Source organism: Pithys albifrons, chromosome 1, assembly GCF_047495875.1.
Source record: "Pithys albifrons albifrons isolate INPA30051 chromosome 1, PitAlb_v1, whole genome shotgun sequence".
Classification (NCBI taxonomy): Eukaryota; Metazoa; Chordata; class Aves; order Passeriformes; family Thamnophilidae; genus Pithys; species Pithys albifrons.
This window is the reverse complement of record NC_092458.1, coordinates 23,739,405-23,757,291: the sequence shown is the minus strand read 5'-3', so window position 1 is coordinate 23,757,291 and position 17,887 is coordinate 23,739,405. Positions and strand designations below refer to the sequence as shown.

Genomic DNA, 17,887 nt, shown 5'->3' with positions numbered 1-17,887 from the left:
AGAAGAGAGCAGCAGCTGTGTTCACTGATTTGGAGATGCACCTTACCATCTCTACTCATACAGAGCATTTTTCTTCTCAGCTGGGGTCCCTTGCATATCCATCTTCCTCTGTGTGGAAGAAATTGTGTCTCCTCTACATTTTTGCCTAATCACCTGAGCCAAACTCCAGAACCTAAAGGAGGATAATCAGCTTCTCTGACTTTTCATTTTAAAAGCCTTGCATAAGAAAGGGGTGACTGTGCCTCACATCATTTAATGAATTAATGATATCTGCTACTAATCTGTGACAAACTAGCAGGACTGTGGCTAAGGCTTGTGGAATATGTGTTTCAGTCTTACAAAAGCCTATTTTGCAAATGTTAAAGCTAAGTAAAAACTGTGCCAGTGAAGTCATAAGCAATATATCATCACTACCCTTCAATAAACTCTTTGTGCCATTTAAGAATTAAAAGCTGCATATTGAGGGAGAATGGAGAAATGCCTTTAGAAACAACAGAATTAATGCACTACTCATCTCTAAACCAAATATTTATAGCCCTGTAGTTTATAAAGCATCAGAAATATTTGGGTAGTTGATGGAAGTGGAAGTGCACACAGTAATGGGGGGGTTATCATTCCATCTACCTTGCTTTGTGTTTCAGTCACTATTAGATCAGACTTATTAGTATTGTGAATTACTGAATTATCATTTTTTAAAAAGAACTAAAAAAATCTATGAGTTAAAATATACAGAAAAGCTTCATTGTTTAGAAATTTGTCTGCCACAGAAAATAATCGATATCAAAGTTGATTCAAGCCAAGACATGTCTGGATATGTATTAATTTGCTCCATGAAAATAAACTAGAAATTACTATGATAAAAGAAATAATAATGAAATATGGAAATAACTATGGATTTTGCACATTGTCATTATATAATGGACATAATGAACATAATGACATTACATAATTAAATCCAGGTGGAAAATGACCTTCCTAGACCTCACTTCAAAATTTAGATCTTTGACAGTCATGATTAATGAAAACATGCACTTTGCATGGTTTGTAAACCTGAAACATCATTGTACATTTCAGTTTATAATTTATCCCATTATCTGCTTCTCCATGCATGAAGGTCAGCTGTACTGGCATAAAGTAGCAGTGAAATCTACAGGCTCTGAAAGGTTGTTCTCACAGATTTTTCAATTATTTTTCATAGGGAAATAATTTTGCCTGCTTTTTCCTTAGAAAGATGACAATCTAAAAGAGCAGTATTTTAAGAGCAGTAATTGCAATATTCTTCTTGTTGGGTTTTTTTAGAGTAAACAAAATAGGACTGGAAAAAACATGTTTTTTAAGGATTCCTACCCGCAATATTTCTTCAATGCAGCTGTTATCTCCTGTTCCGCTGTCCTGTAAACAAAATGAGAAAACAGTGTGTTTATGTTTTTAAAAGAAATAACAAATAGGTCTGAGGACATGGTTGTCACATGAAATAGATTCCACTCTCTGTTACAGTTTCGAAATGAGGCCAAGTCTTTCCAGCATCTGAAAAGTTGTACTGCTTTAAAATTCTCAAATTATTCCCCATCAGCACCTCAGGAAGATGCAATACTTGCAGTTTACGTATGATTGCAATATATTTTATAAATTCACAGGATTTTGTTTACATCACTTCTGGGTGCAGTTCGTGCTGTTTTGGCTCTACTGTGTATGAGTAAGCAGAAGCAAAGCAGTTATTGCATGTAGAACAATCTGATATGTGCATTTATTTATATTAAATAAATAACATCTCTCCACATCCTTTGTGGAGAAGAGACTTTGCAGTGACACTACCTATGTGAAGCCTGACAATGCAGAGAGTAGAGGCACCTATGCTGCTGTTGAGGGGAGACCTGCAGAGACTGCAGCACAGGCAGCAACACTGAGCTTGGGCACAGCAGACCTGAGAAGCTACAGTTTCCGAAAGAGCCAACCTTAACCCCCCCATACACTGTGGGACTGAGGGTGCAGAGGAATTGGTCTCTCCCAAATAGTATAACTCACTCCAGAGTTGTTCTGGAGAGGGGAACTCAGGGATCTGGCAGAGCAGCTATCCCTCCACAGGAATCATCCAGATGGCACCTCACCTACATGCTCAGCTTGGTTCGTCATTAGGCCCCAAACTTTTACCAGCAAGGACAAGGCAACGTGAGACACCAGCCTTTCACACTTAGGCCCCAACCACCCTCCTGCCTGTCCTCTGCCCCCAGTTTGCATGTACTGCCCAACACTACTGGGAAGAGAGGGCACACTGTGGATGGAGGTACTGATGAGGGGGTGTCTGCCTCCTGCAGCTCTACACAAGATACAGATGGCTGCTGCATCCAGCAGGTTTTCCGGAGGTTTACTTCACCACATTAACCTGACAATTCCCCGAAGAAAGCTTCCTTCCTTTTGCAGAACTGAACTAACTTAGGAAGCAGGGGACGGGGGCTTGAGGTCTTCCCATGTGGGAAGAAGGGATAGAAAAAACCCCAATCTGATTAGTTACTGCTCCCAAAGAATGAACAGAGAGGTGAGATTGGTCTTCTCATTTTCAAAAACACCTGGATGTTCTGAATTTTCAGATGCACACCAGGAGATATATCAAAGCCATCTGATTTTCCAAACTGCTGAGCTCTTCTCATCTGGAAATCAGACTTGTCTACCACATATGTATTCATGAACCCAAAAAGTCACCAGGGACTTTCAAAAATGGTACCTCTGTGCCTACCAGAGCCCAATGATCCCAATAGTCAGTTTGTGCAAATCCTGCTCCTGGACACTTTCACTACCACTCCCCAGCCTGAGCTGAGGGACAGGAGGTCTGGATCCACAGCTGCTTGAAGCCCACCAGCTGTAATCAAGGTCAGGAGAATGACAGCCATGCATATGCATGGGAACAATTTATGCTTTGTAATATTTTTGTGGCTGTTACTTCGCTCTGATTCACCGAAAGTCATGAGCACTTTATTGTCTGCACTCCTGCTAAATCTTTGCTGAATATGGTCCTTGATTGTTTAACAAATTAACCACTTTAACTCTTTTTGGTGCAACACAAACTTTACGGTTCACCACGAATTACAGTGCTGATTTCAAAGGCAGGAACTAAGCATGCAATAAAGTCAGCCTTTGGAGAATTACTCAGATCTGATGTATGGATGCTGAAGAGAAGCTGCAGCCCTGAGCCCTGTTCCAACCTCAGTCCTGTCCTTGAGGAGCTGCACAGCCCCACGTGCAACCTTTCTGCCACTGGAGCAGGGGGAAAAACATTTGTGTTGCCAGTGAACTGAACAAGATGGAAAGAAACACAAAGATCTCTGGATATATAATAATTTAAAAATTTGTATTAGATAACTGCTATTCTCTCTTCTCTTTTTTCCTTTTCCTTCCCTAAATCCCAGCCTATTCATTTGTTATCCCACTAACAGCAATGGAGAGTGTAAAGCCCTACTCATGAACACCTTGTTTACAGAGCAACAAATTTACTGCCTGGCCTTAAGTTCTCTGTTCTAGTCCACTGCCATTTTACAGAAGGAGGGATTAGATGATGTACCATCTTATGCTATATACAATGCATTGAATATATGATAAAATGGTGATCTCTATTTTAGTGTGAGCACAAAACTACTCAAGGTAAATTTGGCAGCATGCTATTTCAGACTAGGTTTAGAGACAAGCTTCTGTTACAAAATTAAATAACTCTCCTAGAAGTGTAATTAAATAAGTCTTCAGATACTCATCAGCAAGAAATTTTGCTTTCCATTACTGAAGAACTAAAACTTTAGTATTCTTCCTAGCCTATAATCTCACTGGGCAGGAAGTAAAAAACTTTTCACAGCTCTCCCTCAGTATCATCACACAGCCTTTCAAAAGATGAAACATGAGCTGGAAACACAAAATCAAAGACAAGATATGCAAAACTGAAATTATATTTTCAAACCCTAAATGTCTATATTTTCTTCATCTTTTGAGTGCCAAATATAAATTTTTTAATCTATTTTTGCTTTGAATACTTGTAAGGATCTTAACATTACTGTTGCTATCAAACTTTCTAGAAAAGGGGCAAGGCAGTTAAGAGACAGTGCACAGCAAGCCACTTCAATTCCATATGGCCTGCGGCCAGTGTTGACTTTTCTTTTGGTCATGATATCATTTAACATAATGCAGAATGTTATTGTGGGACTGAAGGTATGAGTGAAAAGTGTCTTCAGATGTTAGCATGGGGAAAAACTCTCCATTCTCACTATAAAAGCTCCTCTCCACTACACCTCTACTCATGTATGTATATATAGCCAGACTTCACAAACGCAGATTTGGGAAGGGCTCTCCCCACGTGGGTGTGCCCTTCCAGCCTGCACAGTGGATTTTTTAGATGAGGCTCAGAGTGCGCAGAACTGGCCCCACCATTTAAGTCCTGAGGTCCATTTGCCACGGCCGAGCAAGCTTGGACAGTGACAGTGAAGTCCTCGGGACTGTCCCAGCCCCTGGTACTAACCGGGGCTGACCCTGCTGAGCATCTGAGATCTGACATGTCAGGGAGGCATTGAACTGCCAGGGGATGGTCCCCACTGAGACTCGAACTCAGGTCCTTGGGATTCGGAGTCCGGAGTGCTCTCCTTTACACCGTGGGACTGTCCCAGTACCTCTACTCATATTACAGAGGAAAACACACTGCCCAGGATTCTGGCAACCTGAATTAAACTTTGTGGCCATAGTTTAATTAAAAAAAAAAGCCAAAACAACAGCCGGTAAATATTTCTTGAAATGTGAATTAGAAGACATTGCACTAACTGCAGGGAACAAACAGCACCAAGCACTTGATGCACTGTTAACTTCGGTGGGCTTGCCTGACCCGAACACTGTTACCTCAGTGCTGGTGTGTGACATGGCACCTGCACAAGGCTGACGCGGGCAGTGCGGGCAGGCTGTGCAAGGCAGTTCCTCCATCCTCTCAACAGCCACAGTGCAATAAACCTTTCAATTACTTAAAAAAAAATAATATTAAAACAAGATAAAGATTTTGAGGCTGCTGTTGCCAACTAAGCCAAGGAGCTGCTCCCCTGTATTTATTCTGACAGCGATGAACCCAAGCTCATTTCTCTCCCCTTGTGTTTTGCGATCTGTCTAACAAACTTGCCTCAGCAAACCTCCAGTGGACCATCAGCGGAATACTGGCAAGTCTTGGGGAGCTGTCGGGGAAGTGAGCTCCAGCCTCATCTCCCTTCAGTGCTGTGCCCATGCCCATCACCTTTGTCCCCCAGCCAGTGTGGCCTGCAGAACACCAAACATCTGCGCACACGGGCAGGTGGCGCACAGGCTGGGTGTGAGGAGCTGCTGCCGAGGATGAGGGCAGCGGCTGCTGAAGAAATAGCCGGGAGCATCGTGCTGCTGATAACTTGAGCAGCTAATTACCATGCAAGGCACAAAGAACTGTAGGAAACAAGGCTGACTAAAGGCTACATCGAATTCTTGGGAAACAGAATGTCATTTCAAAAAAAGCTACCACTGTACAATATTTTTTTTCAGAGCATTACTTCTTCTTCCTTTACCAAGAGCTTTCACATGGAGATATATAAAGAAACCTCTCTGAAAGGAATTGCCTATCTTGTGATACTTTTCCCTCCTTTCAAATCTTTGTGTTAAGGAAAGAAAGAAAAATCTGCAAGTATCTATTTCCATTTTAGCCTAAGAGATTTCTAAGATGCAAGCTTCTGGTGCTGTTATTATTTGGACTGTAGTAGGTGTTTTCACGAAGTCTCCAGAAGTTATTGGATTTTTGTCTCCAGTATCAATTAGGCATGATTATAACCTCCAGAAGCCTGAGGCACATACTCATCCTATTCCACTCCGTGGGAGCCAGGCTGGCTGTGTTGGTGCTTGAACACCTGTCATCTGCAACCTGCAGCATGCTCACCAAAGTTCCCCTTCGATCATTTCTCTAAAGAGATCTTAGCAACTTCAAGTTGTGGAATAAAATGCTGGAATGTAACAGTTTTGTGCAAGAGATCAGAGATGTGACTTCTGGGGGTTCTGCTGAAATATAAAGAGGCTATGTAAAGGAATTTTTTGGAAGGTGTCACTTGCAGATGCCCAGGAAGGGTTTTTAAGACATTCAGAGCTTAACTTGTTGATTTCCTTACATGTGCTACATCCTCCACAATGTTCTTTATGGATTGGTAGTGCTGAATGCACACAGGTTTGGCACAAAGTCCTGAAAAGGCAGGGCTTTGAATCTCAGGAAAGGTTAAGGCTAAATTACATGCTTGTTAAAAGAATAGACCTTGGCCTGGTTCAAATCTTACCTTTCTGTCCCTCATGAACCGCCCACTTTTTGTATTATGCTCTCATTCTGAATTAGGGGGTGGAAGGACAGGAGCCCAGATGAAGATTTTATCCCACCGGTTATGTTCCCATTCAAAATGAAACTGTGTCACATCATTACCTTAAAAATGAGATTCAATGAGATACTAAGAAGCATTCTTGAGTCCAGCTGAGAAATCAATGTTTGATCAGATCAGAATACTTTAATGACAAATTTTAAGAAATGCAAATATAATCTGAAGTCACAGAATAAGATATGGCCTAAATCAAGAAGACATTAAACAAAAATATCAAAATATTTCTGTCCAAATCTGGAAATTTTTCAATTTAAGAAAAATTTTTCATCAAAAATTAATGAAAATGGATTTAGTTAAAATCAACATAAATGCAGACTTTTTTCAGTTCTGATAACCTGGAATATCCCATGGGAAAAGGACTGAGTACTTATATACTCCCCGTACCTCCCCCCAACGCCCCACCCCCTCTAACAAGAATGGCATTTTCATTTTGATGGGTGATGTGAAACCTACCACTTGCTTTAAGAGGGCTGGACTTCAGGGAGCCATGGCATACTGTAGTCACCCTCATTTCACCAGCTGGCTTCAGTAATGCTTGTGCCTTAAATGGAGGAGACCCCTCATCTCTCCCTGAGGATGCAGGCAAGCAGGGCTCAGATGTGTAGGGTTACATTGAGGAAAGAGACATAAAGGGAGAGATCAAGAAGCCTGACTTTCTGTTGTTCTGGTATTTGCTATGCTTTACTACTAACTGGAGTGCCAGTGGTCATGGTCTGTTGATACACTGCAAGTAGGAGCTGTTTCACTTTTACTACAAGGAACTGGTGACACTTTAGACACAGAGAAGTGCAGGAGGGAGATGAGAAGGAACAGCTGAATTCTCCTTAAGGTCTGTGTCAGAAAGTGTTGCACTAATTCAAGTTATTAAATTCATCTAATTTACAGTGACTGTTAATAAACTGTTACCTTTAATAAACTCATCTCTTTTGAAATGTAGCGTTCATATTTATTAGGGGAATTATTTTTCCTACCATGGGATCTTGCAACACTGTTCTTGGTTCAGAAGGGAAGAGGAGTAAGTTCAACAAAGATTTTTATTTCCAGAAAAAAAATTAATAAAGAGCAACCTGTGAAAGTCATCTAGCTTTGCTTTAATGAAAGTATTTGGCTGTATTAACTGGGAGCATCACTGCAACTGGAATATCATGATGCCCCAGTCTTGTACCAGGAACAGGAACATGTTCTGGCTAATGAAAGAAGATGAATCCAAAGTATCTGTTGAAAGAGTGAAAAGCCCAAAGATCCAATAGACTTGCCATGCCTATTAGAAAAGAGAAGCTAATCAGACAAGAGCATGCTTTGCTCTTGATGAATGATACTCTCTCAGTGCAGCTCCCCCACAACCAAGGCAGGACAGCAGCTTTTGGAAAGCAAGGAAATTCATAAAGGAGAGGAGTTCATAAAGCCATAGTCTAGAGTACCACACACCTTAGGCTGTGCTGGCCCTGTATGCAGACCTGAGGTTCAGGCTGGTGTCCAGTTGTAGATGGATTTACTGTGGATTTGTAAGTAAAGGCATTCACCTTGTGAATTGTATTTTTTTAAGTACTAGAAAATATGTTAAAAGTGTAACTCCTCCATTGGATGCCCATGGCCTGTCCCAGACCTTGAAGCACCTCCTGGCCATGTAACACCTTACCTGAACTAAGTGTGGAAAACCCAGGGTCACAAAATGATGTGATGGTGAAGGGCATCCCAGTCTGGACAGCTGCTGGGAGCTTCACTAGAGTGTAGACAGCTACAGCCCAGTTTGGAGGGAATTTAGATGAGCTGGGTCCACCCATGTGTTAAGAGGTCATCTCCAAACTGATGAGATGGTCTGAGTCCACGTTTCAGTGTTCATACCACAAAAATGTCAAAGAACTCTTCTTAACCCTTCTCACCCCCTCCACACCTCTAAGGGCCATTGAACAATCAATGACAAGAGCTGTATCAGTAACATTTCACCTAGTAAAAGGTGCTTGGGAGCCTCAAATGAAACCTACTGGCAGATCAGTGGAATGATTTTACAGGCTTTTACATTGTATTAATAAAAATAAAATTCCAAACATGCCAGAATTACACCGTGACCCAGAACAATAACAGGGAGCTGTAATGGAGAAGAACTGCATTGTTCTATTAATAAAATATAAAGGTTTTATTGTTATTGGGAAAGACTGATTGTATCAAATCAATACTATGTCACAGCATATTAATGTTTTTCTTCACTAATGACAAAACAGGGGCTGATGTGATTACACTCTCTTACTACCCATTTGAAAAGTATAATGGGTTAGTAATAATGAACATTGCAGCTTGCACTTTTAGTCCCTGCTACATTCTTGATCCTCAACACGAGAGGTGCTAAGTAAGTAGTCTGTGCTTTCAGTATAGTCAACGGGAGCTGAAGGTAACTGACATATCAAAATGTTGTCAACAATCTCCCAAATGAACTCCACAACTGCTTCTTCCCATTCAAAAATCAGAAAAAGACAATACAATTTCTGCAGCACTGTATGCATGCTCTGACAGTGGTCTATTTGTCGGAAATTTTCCATTATGGACACTGGAGTATTTTGGTTTTGCAGCAGGAAAGGCTTTTTAGTGGAGGTACAGCTTCCTTCAGCCCATGCAGTCTTCCAACAGCACACCCAAGGACCCTGCCCTGGGACCAACAGATACCAGCTTTTCTCTGCATTAGATGCCTGTCCTCCTTGCTACACAGATGGCAAATCAACTGGAATGTCATGTCCTTAGTGATGTGGACATTTGTCTGCTAGGATCTGGACTGAGACCAGTTGACTGCATTTTATATATTGTCTGTGTTTGTTTGGGGAGAAGATATAACATCTGTAGAGCAGCAACAGTTTGAAAAACAAGTATTATGCATTTGTGAATTTTAACATGAATGTAGCAACAGCTAGTATAATATTTCAATAAATTAAATGGATTATTTTGCCAAGAGATCCTTTCAAAGTGTTAATTAACAATAAATCAATAAAAACTATTCAACATGAAAATCAATTACATTCCTATTTACATTATTTAACTACAAACATTTCTGGTTTGTGTGCTTGTAATTAGCAAGCTATAAAAGGTGCCATAAATAGGCACATAATGAGAGGAACTGTTTATAAATGATAATTGGTATCTGTTCCCACTGAGCTAAAGGGTATGTGATTACAAAATGTTATGCAGAAAGGGTTAAACCTCTTACAGATTGAAGGTTTTACAGTACACAACTCCACAGAAATCTCTCCCACAAAAGGCTTCTGATGGAAGAAAGCCCCTGTACATGAGGGTTGATGGAAAAAGTAACACCTACCAGGTATTCCTTAAAGCCTATTTACATCCATTTAGAAATAGCTAGTGAGGAAAAAAAAATCTACCCTTTGGGTAGTGGTGGAGGGAATAAAAAATGGAACCTGGCACAAGGAATTCAATATTAATAAAACATTAATAAAACATCATCATACAAAAACCATCTCTCCAAAGTCTAAAGGGAAGATACTAACATTGAAATACTACTGAAAATCTGGGTGACCATACTGTTAACAAAGCTGAGGACAGGACAAAGGGGTGCTTTCTGTTACAGTGGGTAACAAAGACATTACTGTACCCCATACCTTTCTCAAAGATTAGGGCCAAAGGCTTTCACAGAGGGCTAGAAGAGGATTACAAGATCTTCCAGGGGCACGTATGACCACAAAACACTGAGCAGCAGCCCCTGTCTCCAGAAGGTAACACTGGATTATTTCTCATAAGGGGCTGCTACACAGAGATGAAAAAAATTTCCTGGGGAGAAACAAACTCTCATTAACCCCTATTGCTGAAAGAGGCCTTCTCAGTTTTAGAGACTGAGACCTGATCTAAAGTCAACAGGTAAAAACCCCATGATCTGGAGACCAGAGTAACATTTGGCTTTCTGCTAAAGTGTTTTGCTAGTCTTAGGATGTCACCAGCATCTGACACTTTTGGCTTTGACAGTGTCTCCTCCTCAGCAAAATAAATCTCAATCTTCCACTATAACTGCTTTCCTGAGGCCAACAAGCATCAAGAACCTTTGACAGGGCAGGTCTGAAGTATAGGCAGAGCAGGGAGTATCTGGTGATAAAACTAGCATAGTTAAATAACCTATTTGCAAATGCAGGGCTTTTTTTAACCTTTTCTGGACACAGGTCATGTGTATTTCCTTTCTTTTCTGGATTGTGACTTTAGAGCGAATTAATTTTGGCCTGAGACACTGCATTGCACTCCTTTCCCTGATTTGCACAGAATACAACTGCTTCATAGAACATATGGAACAGAATTAGGAGTTTGAAAAAAAGTCTATTATGTGTAAGGAAGGGAGCATCATATGGTTTTGACAGTGATAGCTCAGTCTCATTGCTAAGAATGGCAATTACAGCCTGGACAACTATTTGCCCAAGAGGGATGGATATAACTTGCTATTGAAAACCCAAAGCATTATCAGTGAAGATAAACAATTTTACACATCTGTATTTTTAAATCAATCCATTGCTGCCTGTGGTCAGCTCAGGTGGATTCTCTTAAAATCCACATGGAAGTTGATAAATAGCACAGTTCTTCAGGCTGCAGTGAAAATCTCCACCGAGTTTTATTGTGCTTTCAACATTCCTGAAAGTCAAAAGAAAAAAACAGCTGTACTGTGGTCACTGACAGACTGACGGAAACACACTCACTGCAAAGCTACTGACAACAGTACTCTCTGAAAGTATTGGAGTTAATAGGACACATAAAGCTTCAAATAAAATGTCAGTGCCGAATGATTTAGAGCTCAGATGTATAAGCTCCTTCCACATAAGAATGTACATGACACCACATATATCTCAAGGTGTACATATATATACCAAAGTATACATATGTATACATGTATGTATGTATACACCGTACAAAAAAACTTTGCAAAAGTTTCCTGAAAACTAACCAGTGTCAAATCTTATCAACAGTAGTTTTAATGTAGGAATCAAGAAATTCAGCAAATCTATGAAGTTGCAGAATAGAGAAATATCTTCCTTATTTTTCCTGTTCTGTTTTTCCCAAATCCCACAGATTTTTTTTTTTTTGTTACCACTGATTCATTGCAGGCCCATATCAGTCCTCTTTGTTGGGAGCTAGGCAGGAGCCAGGCACTGCTATGCTCTCTTTCCTCCACACCTCTAAAACCATCTGCCCCAAGGAGTGGCAGCATCCTATCAGTTGTCCCTGCTTTCCTGTGGGCTCCACGACAGAACCCTGCTGTTTGGGCAATCACAAAGACCAGGAACAGGATAATAAAGGATGCCCCACTTTTGGGGAAGGGTTGTAGGTAGCTCTCAAGTAGTTGCATGCTACTAGTTAACATTTTTTGATGGAAGTCACTGCTCTTTCAGGCTTGGAGGAAAAAAAGCTGGCTTAAAATGATCTTAGTTCTTTCACTTTCGGATTTCACTTTTCTTTCCATATATTCTCAAGTGATCCCCTTTTAAAGGGGTTATTGCATCTGAACATCACAATGCTTTCTGATTTTCTTTTTGGCTGTCACTGTTACAAGAGTGAAATACAGAAAGAAAATAGAAAGTAAAACTGGCCTCAACTTTTCCAGATTTTGTGTCTCTGAAAGGTTTTGTTTGTCCTTCCAGTAGAGTACACATTCCCCATCTGCTGGCACTGAGCTCTCCCACATAGCTAACGGGTTATAAAACCCAGAAAAACAAAACTGTCCAAGACCACAACTATTGGCCATGCTACTCAGGGGCCATAACTACTTTTTACTGCTGCATTAACAATTTTCTTTTTGATACAGAAAATGAGCCATGAGTCACTCTATAGCAGTGCAGTGCCACAGAGGCATGACAGATGTATGGACTGCAAAGTTTTGGCTGGTGCCTACACAGAACTGCTCTCCCAACAGCCCTAGTGCCAAAACCCTAGTTTAAATCCTGTACCCACCAGCAGTTGTGCACATGCAACACACAACAGGGTCAGGAAAAATAAAAGAAGAAAGAGACAGTGATAGCAGAGTTTTATTTTTGGTAGGTTACAAATCAAAACTAGTACTACAATATGTGAGACATGTTTGTGAGTTTTCTCGGAAAGGTTATGTTGCCCTTTGGTTTGGGTTGCTTTCCAAAACTTTCACTGCAAAGCTTTTGCCGCTTGGACTTTCGTTTTTATTTATTTGAACATATTAAGGGATCCTCCACTTAAAACAGGTTATTTTATCTCTGGAGGAAGAAATGTTCAATGCAAACCCATTTCATTTTAAATGAAAGCTAAATAGAAAGAAATTCCTAATACTGCTTACAGATATTTCCATCTAGGTCAAGTACAACAAATCTGCATTTTTAAGCAGCAGAGCCAGCTCTTTGTCCCTGTTGAGAACGGCAGGTCTTGTGGCACCCTGAATTGCAACAACACACACAGAAAACAGGAGTGCAGTTGGAAAGCCTTTGAGCTGAGAAGCCACATGCTTCTCCTTTGTTATGTGATCTTGATGAATTTATTTCTGTAGTTTTTATTCATGTTTCGGGGCGTTGAATCCTTTAAACTTGTTAGTATTTTCCCTTTTTATTGTTCTCTGATGCCTTCCACTGTTTTATTTTATTCTTTTGTTCCCTGGTTTAACTGAAGGTAATGCAGTCCTGGGCCTACTACCTTCAGTCTCTTTTATCTGGCAGTGGATATCAACAAAGAAGTTATTTGTTCTCAACACATTAAACCCTTCTGTGTAGCTTTTTACAAATTCTGTTTTGCAACTTTGATAGGACCTGGAATGAGTTGTCAGGTACCAAAAGGCAGGAGAGCACAAAGACCTCTCCAAAAGCCAGGCTATGAATGGTGTCATCTTGCTGTTTCACTTTCAAAGGTGGCTCACAGGGGTTTGCTGAATAGGAGTCGTTTGACAGCAGACATCTGAATTAGTATTGCAGACTCTAAGACACCTTTATAAGAACTTTGAATATCTTAGTTGAGTCCTGAGGATCAAAGCTTCCTATGTAATAAACCTATCATGGGTTACTCAGGGAGATTTTCAGCACTGGTAACAATGGCAGCTGATTTGTCTCACATAACAAGCTACCAGTAGAATATAAGGGTTGTGATCAATACTTTAACTAGCAAGATAAAAAGCTATCTGAAGCTCAGAAATTATATTAGGGTCTCATCATTTACTTTATAAACCATCTCCTATAATTTGAAGGCAAGCATGCATCAAGAGTTCCTTGAAATACATTAAATTTTGATTTTTCAAATCAGAATACTAGAATAGTAAGTAGAATTGGCAGCATAAATGAATATAATGCATAAAACACGAAAAGCTCTTGGCTGGCTTTTGTATATAGCCTTAGAAACAGAGAAACACATTATTTTACAGTGAACTGCATTAAATATAATTGTTATGAGTTTGAAATACTCCAAATTATTTGTTTTGGATAAGAGAAAATGCTCTGCATTTATGATATATGATACCACATTGTCATCAATTGTCATGCTTTGTTTATAGGACTGAATAATTTGTAATCATCAGATTACTATGTTTAGTCTGCACTCTTTTTTTCAGAGTGTGTATAAAACAGATGCAATCCTTGTATCTTTTATTTATTTGTTTGTTTATGAAGAGAATGATGAGTGGCTTATTCTCCTGAGAATTAACTATTTGGTGAAGGGTTTGGAGTTTCAGGTCCTGGTTGTTCTTGGAGAGGAGGGAAGGGCAAATCTACTCTTGACCTCTGATTTTTAATTGTGTGCCTATACTGCCAAGTAGGGACATGAGGCAATAACACCAGAGAAAGATGAAGACTCAAAAGGCTGTGCATATTTTACAGGCTTCCTTTAGCTTTCTGGCTCCCTTTCCCCAGCCATACTTCCAGTAGCATTTCCTGCACGTTTTATGTGCGGATGTCACTCCAAGTCACTTGTAGCCCAGTTAAAATATTAGGGCAGTTAGAGGATGAGGAAGCACTCCAAAACACGGGTTGTCCTGCACCATTTGCAGCAACAGGTTATTTTGTGAGGAAACATTCTTGGCAACCTCCCCCCTTTTTCATGATTCTTTTTTCTGCCAGAGAAATACAACTATGAAAGAAAATACTCTAACAAGGGCTACAGGCAAAGACTTTTAACTGTTTCTGTGGTAGGGAATGCACAGCCCTGACAGTCAGGAACTGGCTGGTCACTGTTGCCTCTGCCAGAGGGCTGGTGGAAAATTCCCCAGTAAAAAGCAGTCCCTGCCTAATTTAAATTTCATATAAATTTATACTACAAACACAACAGGATACCTGCAGTTGAAAAATGAGTCAACATCTATGGGCTGAATTCCTGTAACAGTTTATCCATAGGGACTGTGTAGACACAGCTGCCCATTTGCACAGCTCACCTATACAGGTGTCAGGTCTGTATGGCAGCAGTTACTCCTCATTCACTGTCCAAGATACCTTGTTGATAGCACTTATATATAGACTCAAGATACAATGGAATTACTCATTCCTAGAAAATAATGGCAAAATCCAACCACTGCCTTTAAAAAAGTGTGATATTGGTTCATTTGCCACCCAGAATATCTGTACCTCTAAGCTAAAGAAGAAAAAAAATAGACATTTTCATTCTTATCTCTCCATACTAATAGTCTCTTGGAGGTTTCTGCTTGCATAGCAGCTGCTGAATTGCTACAGTTTACTGTCTGGCATATTAAAATAAACTAGCACTGATTTTGGCAATTTGCATAAACAGTTGATGGATCTCTACAGCAGAGGCAGAAGTTCTTCATCTGTGCCCACCTGTGCATCAGACCCCTCAGCCTGTACAAGCACTAACCATAGCAGAGATTGCCATGTGAACATACCCAAAGTCAAACGCTGTGTCTCATTGGGGTTCAGACCTTGATCAAAGCTACCAACAAAAAAATACATGTAATTAGAAATTGGCATATGGCATATCCTGCTATTTGGTCAGATGGAAAAGATTAAATCACAGAATTACAGCCAGCCCTCTCATCACCCTTGTGGTCCTCCTCTGGACTTGCTGTAACATGTCCATGTTCTTGTGCTGAGGACCGCAGAGCTGGACACAGCACTCCAGGTGGTGTTTCATAAGAGCAGAGTAGAAAGGGAGAATCACTTCCCTCATCTGCTGGTCATGCTGCTTTTGGTGCAGCCCAAGACACATTTGGCTTTCTGGGCTGTGAGTGCACATTGCCAGCTCATGTTGAGCTTCTCATCAACCAACACCTGAGTCATTCTCCTCAGGGCTCCTCTCAATCTATTCATCCCTCAGACTGTTGTGCTTGGAACTGTCCTGACCCAGGTACAGGACCTTGCATTTAGCCTTGTTGAGCTTCATGACATTCACACAGCCTGTCAAAGCCTGAAGCCTGTCAAGGTCCTTTTGGGATGGCATCCCTTCCTTTCAGTACATTGATGCCAGCACACAGTTTGGTGTTGTCAGCAAACTTGCTAAGGTTACACTCAATCCCACTGACCATGTCACCAGCAGAGATGTTAAACAGATGTCTTGACTGAAAATAGTCCGCAATAATCTGCATTTTTCATGCATGCACATTACTGTGAAGGCTTGTGTAGTACTTCACAATCTAGATATGCAGTGGTATTTATAACTTCAGATACAGAACATGGCTACAGTTCTATATGGACAACACTATATATTTTTAGGAAAGATAACAAAGAGTACCTTGTGCAGCATAAAGGGTTGGAATCATTTAGGTAGGCAGAATGTAATTCCCCCAGGGAACTGCAGCACCAACTGAAAAAAGCAAAGTCCTAAGAAAGCCTAATCCTTCCCTTAAAAACCTATGATGGGTATTCTGAAATCAAACAGGCCTGTCCACAGGGTCCCAGCTTTCCCAAATCAAGCTGATTCTCAGGCTCAGTCCTTCACAAGATGGGAGTCAGGGCACAGTGCATGCTGGAGCTGGAATCCTGGGGCTTTTACTTACAGAAACAACCACAGGGTGCCACTGAGAGGAGTTTAATAAGAACTTATTAGGAGCTCTCTAAGCAGAAGTCTACCACTGATGTCCAGAAATACCTCTACACACTCTGGGAGGAAAAGAAGGTATGTTTCCGTCTGCCCACCCCATTACGTGGACAGAGTCAGGTCACAGCACTACAAAATGCTCCTATAATTTATTTGCTCTCATAATACGAAACAGCAAAAATCTACAAAATACATTGGCGGCTGATGAGAAATTTCTTCAAAAATCAAAAAGATAGCTAAAATTGGGATCTCATGATCCAGATGATCAGCACCACCTTGTGCACAGTAAAATCAGTATGAAACTGTAGAAGTAGATGTAAGGAAATACCTTTTTCTGCACACTGATACTTGTTTTACTGTCAGCTGGACTTGCGAGGCATGGAGGATGGCTTTGGAAAGTGGAATGAAAATAAGATCAAGCATTCCCACCTCCTATCACAATGAACAAACGAATCTGTATGTCATCTTTTACACGCTTTCATGAAAAGTTAACTGAGCAACAAGTGCACGCCCCCAGGAAGGCAAATAAAATCTTTGACTTGTTTCACCCTTTAAGGTTGGATATCACTGCTGCTGAGCAGATCTACTACAGGAAGAGTGGAAGGGGGAAAGTGAAATGATGGTTTGTGCTCAATAAAGGTCTAAAATCTAATGTTTTATACAAAAGCAGGGTGTCTCCTGAGAAAAAACATAAAAATTGAACTATCATAATAGTATCTAATTTACCAAAATATTTTGACATTTTTCCAGAGATAGTCTGTTTTCTTTTATACCTTTGACTCTAGAGATAGTCTGTTTTCTTTCATACCTTTGACTCTAGAGTGTAGGCATGTGTAAGCACTGAAGAAGGCAAGACAGCAAATAATTATTTACTGATTAAAGAGTGGATGGCCTTGAGGTTTGAAACATCAGCATTCCTATTTCACTCTCATCCTTCCAGAGGAGGAAGGAGAAGACATGAAATAGAACATTTTCAACTCATACAGATTCCTCACTTGTGGCATTAATGCCACAGATTTCTCCTCTTTGCTCTTCTGACTCACTGCTGTCTTCTGGTATGCCCAGGTCAGACATGCTGAACTCACACTTTGCTGAGGTGGTAAAGGTTACACAACTCAAATTGTTTTCCACTTCTAAGAGAAATGAATCCAAACTCAGCTAATTTGTATACAGCTGCAGGCAATATAAACATGGCTGGTTAGAATCCTTTATATAGTATAAGCCTTTGTACTCCATACTTCATGGAAGTTAATAAGTAGGTGTCAAACTCTGAATTAAAATTCCCTGAAGAGGACACAGCACAAAGGACAATAAAAATGATTTTTAAATAATCATAGGGATAAATAGCATCCACTTCTGACAAATGTAAGTGCTGGCATAAAATGTTATTAGGCTACAGAGATTTTCTTTTGTTCAGGAAGTATGTTTTATTCTCCAGCAGTGTCATTCATCATCCTAATGAGCCCTCAAAATGTAAATTAAATAGCAAAGACTGATTCATTCAAAAACATCTT

The 17,887-nt window shown here is 40.3% G+C and overlaps 1 protein-coding gene across 1 annotated transcript in view; it reads right to left on the bottom strand.

Moving 5' to 3' along the window:
• Positions 1-17,887, bottom strand: part of AFF3 (ALF transcription elongation factor 3) — a 328,111-nt gene that overhangs the window by 176,344 nt on the left and 133,880 nt on the right. Inside the window, exon 4 of the mRNA XM_071568183.1 lies at positions 1,348-1,392. Coding sequence (XP_071424284.1) covers positions 1,348-1,392 — 45 coding nt within the window. The remainder of the gene's footprint in view (positions 1-1,347; positions 1,393-17,887) is intronic.